At 38.2% G+C, this 3,245-nt stretch overlaps 1 protein-coding gene across 1 annotated transcript; it reads right to left on the bottom strand.

Moving 5' to 3' along the window:
* Nucleotides 1-329: 329 nt before the first annotated feature.
* Nucleotides 330-683, bottom strand: LOC309978282 (RNA guanine-N7 methyltransferase-activating subunit-like protein; the record flags this gene model as incomplete). The annotated part of the gene is made up of 1 exon (XM_082864688.1): nucleotides 330-683. One exon carries the CDS (start codon nucleotides 681-683, stop codon nucleotides 330-332), a length of 354 nt encoding a protein of 117 aa, XP_082720814.1.
* Nucleotides 684-3,245: the final 2,562 nt, after the last annotated feature.

The following is a 3,245-nucleotide window of genomic DNA, read 5'->3' as shown; positions in this document are numbered from 1 at the left end:
TTATTTCTGTGTAAAACAAAGAACTCCTGAAAGTCAAACAAGGAGAAAATTCACAACATTCAAAGCACTATTAACTCATGAAATAAAGAAGAATCTGAGGTAGAAGTCAAGCGATATAATCCACAACCTTTTTAGGGGAGCATTTATTGATATTTCCAGCAGCCATCATATCTCTCCAGTAAGATCTAATTTAAAAAACGTCTCAAGTTCCAAAAAATCAGTCCGCTCTCTACAATCAGATGTAAAACTATGACCAACAGAAAACACAACATAAACTTTTGTCATATTAACAGAGTAAATGGTTTTACTAAAAACTGCTGACATTTCTATCAGTAGTAGCCATAGGGAGGCCGTTGGTTGTGACCATAGTGTCCATATTGATGGGGGTAGTAAGGTTCTTGTCTGTGCTGCGGGTAATTGTTACCCCAGGATCGTCCGTGCCACTGATTGGATCGATTGTCACTTGGCCACCCCCGTCTGCTATCCCTACCTCTAAACTGTCTGTTATCTTGCAACCGATTGCCTCTCTTTCTTTGGTTCCCACCAGCTCTGCTATTCCTTTCCTCAACAATTGGAGGGGACTCAGGAGGGCGTTTCAGGTATTCCTGGTACTCTTTGTCATCTGTGAATCTACTGACAAACATCTCTTCAAAATTTGGAACCGCTTCAGAAGTGTCAGTCATTCTGAAATTCCCAGGGATTTGAGGCAGCTGTACTATTTAATGTTTAGATTGTTTAGATCTCCGGCCCAGAGCACCGTCACAGGATCTCCAGACCCCTTCCGCTCTCCAAGGTAACAGGGCCACTTTCATGTATAACTTTAACGTCAGCCCTCTGTATCTGCGGTCAGCATCTGCACATTCAACCAACCAGGGATCATGTAGTACTGTAGTACATATTTACTGAAAATATAAGTGGACCTATGTGGTTCAAACCCATGCTGTTCAAGGGTAAACTGTTTGTATATATGTTTGTATAAATATATTTATATATCTATATCTACATATATATGTATACACACATACATTTATATTGCCTATCTTCTTTTTTGGTTTGAAAAAGTATTTTATTTTTTATTGAAATATATTTGACAGATAACATTGTGCACATTTAAGGTGTATAAGATCTTGATATGATACATTTGTATACTCTTATATGATTGCCACTGTAGAGATAGCCCCTCTATCATGTCACATAATTATGATTTTTTTTTGTGGTGGGAATAATTAAGATCTAGTCTCCTAGTGAGTTTGCTGATTATAATACAATAGTGTCTATATTCACTATACTCTGCATTAGATCTCTATGACTTATTTATCTACTAGTTGCAAGTTTGTCCCTTTGATCAACACCTCTTCTATTCCCGCCACACCCCAGCCCCTGGCAATCACCATTCTACTCTCTTTTTCTATAAGTTCAGCTTTTCTACATTGCACATGTCAGTGATATTGTACAGTTTTTATCTTTCTCGAACTTTTCTCACTTAGCATAATGTCCTCAGGTTCCATTCATGTTGTTGCAAATGGTAGGATCTCCTTCTTTCTCATGGCTGAATTTTCTGCCTCTCTCGAATCTTCTTTAACCACTTGCCTACCTTTTTCTCTTAAAATTTGCTTATAAAATATGGCGCCTCTGGATTAGGGTCACCTTGACAATTTTTCTACTCTATACGTGTCTTTCAGCTTGTCACTGGATTTAACAGAGACTAGAACATGGCATGTCTCATGGGAAGTTTTCATAGGCTCTGCCATTCTGTGGTCTCAGCCAATACTGTACTGAACTGTTGGTGGAAGCACAAAGCAAGGTGTCTAACAATCCAGGCAACCAAACAGCTCATAGACAGTGGCAAGTGGGGCCCATTACGTGTGACTTTCTGCTCTAAGTCCTCTCTGCCACTAAGAAGTTCTTGAGCTTCAGAGTCACTGCCTGAGTCTTGACAAAGGCTCTCCTTGACCAAACCTTAGTTAGGCTCCTTTGAACCCTTTAGGCCTTGACCTTGGTGTCTGTCTTTGTTGGGCCAGCATCAGTCAGTCACAGCAAGAATCTTGCTAAGTTGCTTTAAAGAGGGCCCCCTACCCTTGATATCTGGTCATCCTCAATATAGAAAAGTCCACATTCTCCAGCATCCCCCAGGTGATATATGATCACCTTGGCTTGCCTTCAGCAAGAGTTCTATCAAGTCGCTTTAGGCAGAAATCCCCCTCACCCTTGTAGATAATGTAAGTAATCCTTTCCGTAATTTTCCACCCCCTGACCTCCACCCTTGACTAGAAATCCCCACTTGTGCATGCTGTTTTGGAATTGAGCCCAGTTCTATACTGAGATCTCTTTCCCCCTGTTGTAACTGTTTCTGAATAAAATACAATTTTACCACTACAACTGTCATCTAGCTCCGACTCTAACAGTCTTAGGTTTAAAAATTTCTGCCACAGTTGCCTTTTAAGCCCTTTGGTTGACATTTTGTTTGTGCAGAATTCTGTAAATTAAGATGATACAGGCATGAGTTACAGAATCACATAGACCTGTTTTGAATCACAGCCCTTTCATCTGCTATCTGAGTGACATTTTGCAGAATACTTTATCCACTGTACCTCAATTTTCTTATTTGAAAAGTGGGCATAACCATACTGATCTAATAAGATTATGAGGAATAAATGAAGTAACACTTGCAAAAATGCTTAGGACAGAATAGTAACAAAATAAATGATATTATTATCATTGTGGTGGGATTACCCAATGAGAAGAAACATTGGAATGTTTTATAGCAAGAATAACTGCTATTTAAAAGTGTTCCTTTTTTCATATTCTTTTCCATTATGGTTTATTATAGGATATTAAATATAGTTCCTTGTGCTATACGATATAGTTTATCCATTCTATATGTAATACTTTGCATCTGCTAGTCCCCAAAAAAGTGTGTTTCTGGTTTTGGAAATATCAGGTCAGCTTGGACCAGACCTTCTTTTTCTGGAAAGAACCAATTAATGGCTTTTCTCAGAATTGTGGATATTTAGTAACAAGCTTACTTGTTTATGTAGCAATATGAAAATGCTTACATTATAATTAACAAAAAGAATATGCAATTGAGTATACAGTAGAACCAAATACTTATGATTCATGTTATAGGAAAGATATAGTATAAAGATGAAGCAAATATATGAAATGCAGATGTATTACAGTGGTGGAATAGGATTTTATTTGGTCAGACAATGGCAACCCCTCTCTGTGTTCTTGGTAGATAGGGA

This window comes from Leucopleurus acutus (assembly GCF_964270905.1).
Source record: "Leucopleurus acutus genome assembly, chromosome: 2".
Classification (NCBI taxonomy): domain Eukaryota; kingdom Metazoa; phylum Chordata; class Mammalia; order Artiodactyla; family Delphinidae; genus Leucopleurus; species Leucopleurus acutus.
This window is presented reverse-complemented; position numbering and strand designations above follow the sequence as displayed.